At 36.7% G+C, this 2,335-nt stretch overlaps 1 protein-coding gene across 1 annotated transcript in view; it reads right to left on the minus strand.

The window, feature by feature from the left end:
• Nucleotides 1–1,678, minus strand: part of LOC101861316 (sodium/glucose cotransporter 4) — a gene marked incomplete at its 5' end in the record, with an annotated part of 13,512 nt that extends 11,834 nt beyond the window's left edge. Inside the window, 2 exon segments of the mRNA XM_013087786.2 lie at nucleotides 75–180; nucleotides 1,574–1,678. Coding sequence (XP_012943240.2) covers nucleotides 75–180; nucleotides 1,574–1,678 — 211 coding nt within the window.
• Between the last annotated feature and the right edge of the window lie 657 nt (nucleotides 1,679–2,335).

Consider the following 2,335-nt stretch of genomic DNA (forward strand, 5'->3'; position numbering starts at 1 on the left):
CATTCCCCCTTTCCGCACTCTGAGCTGACGTCATGTGTGAACGGCCCCTCAGAAAAGAGTCACGCCACACTCACCCACGGTGGTGTACACGGCAGTGACCAGCAAGATGGCGCCGGTACAGACATACAGGTTCCAGCCCAGAAGTTGTTGGAGGAAGATGACGCCTGCATAGATCTCGGACTGAAAGATAAATGTGACACGACACTTTGGAAGCGCTCGTCATTTTTTGGGGACATGTGGAGTTATTGGTATCTTCTTAAAGCTTATTGATTTGATTTGCTTTCGATTTTTAAAAATCCGTCTATTAAAGGTATACAATATGTAAATATTCAGTTTTCAAGGACTCTCCAGCTATTGAAGCTACCAAACTTTGGCGGCCATTTTCTAGCTAATTTTACCACTGCAACCAGGCGCCCCTAACATCCTTCAATCACAAATATCTCGATTTCTATTAATTAATTAATTAACGTTTTTCAGTAAAAATTTACATTGAAATGTGATTTTATATGGACGTAAAAGGTGTTGAGACAAAAACAACAAAAATTCGGGTTCTAATGCTATGAAAAAGTTGTAGCAAAGGATGAAGAAGCTAAACATGCCTATAACTCAAAATCCAAACTTTTCAGGTGAATCGAGACTTTTGGGGTGTATCAAGTTTCTCTTTCTGTCTGCGGGGTTGTCATATCCCCCACGGCAAGAGGTGTCACTGACAGGTAGGGTCGAGTCAGCCTGCCTCCTAAATAACAGAGGAGTCCACTGAAAAAACCGGCAAGGTCACAAACTGGAAATTGTGAGGGTGTCAATTTTAAAAACTTGTGGACTCATAACTTCATATTTATTTGATTGGTGGTTTATTTTATATGTTTGTTGGATGGGAAATCTAACAACAATAATCAACCAACTGTTGAACAGAAATACAGTTATGAGTCAACAAGTGTTCGAAATTGTTACCGTCATGATTCTCAGTTTGTGACTATGCCCGTTTTCTCAGTGGATTCCTCAATTTTAAAAAGTGTAAACGCGGACGTAAAACCCCCATACAAATAATATGTCGTATCACGACGTGGTGGAATCAGGAGCTCGTCAATTTTTGGGCATGTGGATTTATTGGTATCATGTATAAGCTCATTTAATTTCCTTGCTTTCAATGAATAAAATACTCATGTATCTTGAATAGAAGTCGAGACATATGAGATTGAAGAAGGTGTGGGTCACCTGGTTTCAGTGATAAAATAAGCGAAAAAATGTCGGTAACTTCAACAGCTTGTGAGTACCTCAAAACTGAAAAATTGCATATTTTGTGCCTTTCATCAACGTATATCAGTCACATTCACATGTAAACGTGTTTTGGTATTGGCATAAAAGTGTTGAAAAACCCCCTCAAAAGAATTTGATTAAAATTGCCAAATTAACAGAAAATTCATGTTTTTCGTTATTATTATTTTGAGGAGCGCCTGAACTGACCACGATGCCTCACATATCATGTATATTACACAATGTCTGAAATATAATCGCTTTAATTTTCAGCTACCGTACAAGACTGCTAAGCGAATTGACATGTTTCCACACTTACCGAAATTTTGAGTATGACGTAGATCGCTAATGAGAGAAGTGAGAAAAGAATTCTGAGACGGGCACCTCCAAACCGTTTCGTCAGATACTCGGGAAGTGTAAAAGCCTGCACAAGAGAATTATCATACATTTTACATAATAAATGCCTAAAAATAATAATAATGATAAAAACATATAACATTTATATAGCGCATTTCCAAAAAAGTAGCTCAATGCGCTTTACATTGGAATACTCATTTTTCAAAAACCTTTCTTACTACTTCCTTTCTTCTCATGGAATATACATTAATACACACACACACACACACACACACACACACACACACACACACACACACACAAACACACACACACACAAACACACACACACATAGACACACATACACAGTTACACATATTCACATACGTGAAAATTATAATATACACATATCTATGTGTATAACAATATAGTAATATATACATATTTATGTTAATGTACATTTATCTATTATGAATATAAATTAATACGAGTGGGGTTCAAGAAGTCTTTGTTCTAAATAAGAAGGAATAAAAATAGAGCGTTGTAACTTGGCACACATAATTTTATTTTTCTACATAGTCACCATGCAGAGTAACACATTGAACAAACTGACTAGTGCCTTATTACTGTTGGATTTTCCTAAAAATTTGCATGGTGTGTTTCAAAGAAATTATTGTCTAAAGGCTGGCGAAATTTCATTACTCCACCATGATTCCTTTATACCAAGACCAAAGACTCACTGAC

Source organism: Aplysia californica, unplaced genomic scaffold (assembly GCF_000002075.1).
Source record: "Aplysia californica isolate F4 #8 unplaced genomic scaffold, AplCal3.0 scaffold00638, whole genome shotgun sequence".
NCBI classification, from domain to species: domain Eukaryota; kingdom Metazoa; phylum Mollusca; class Gastropoda; order Aplysiida; family Aplysiidae; genus Aplysia; species Aplysia californica.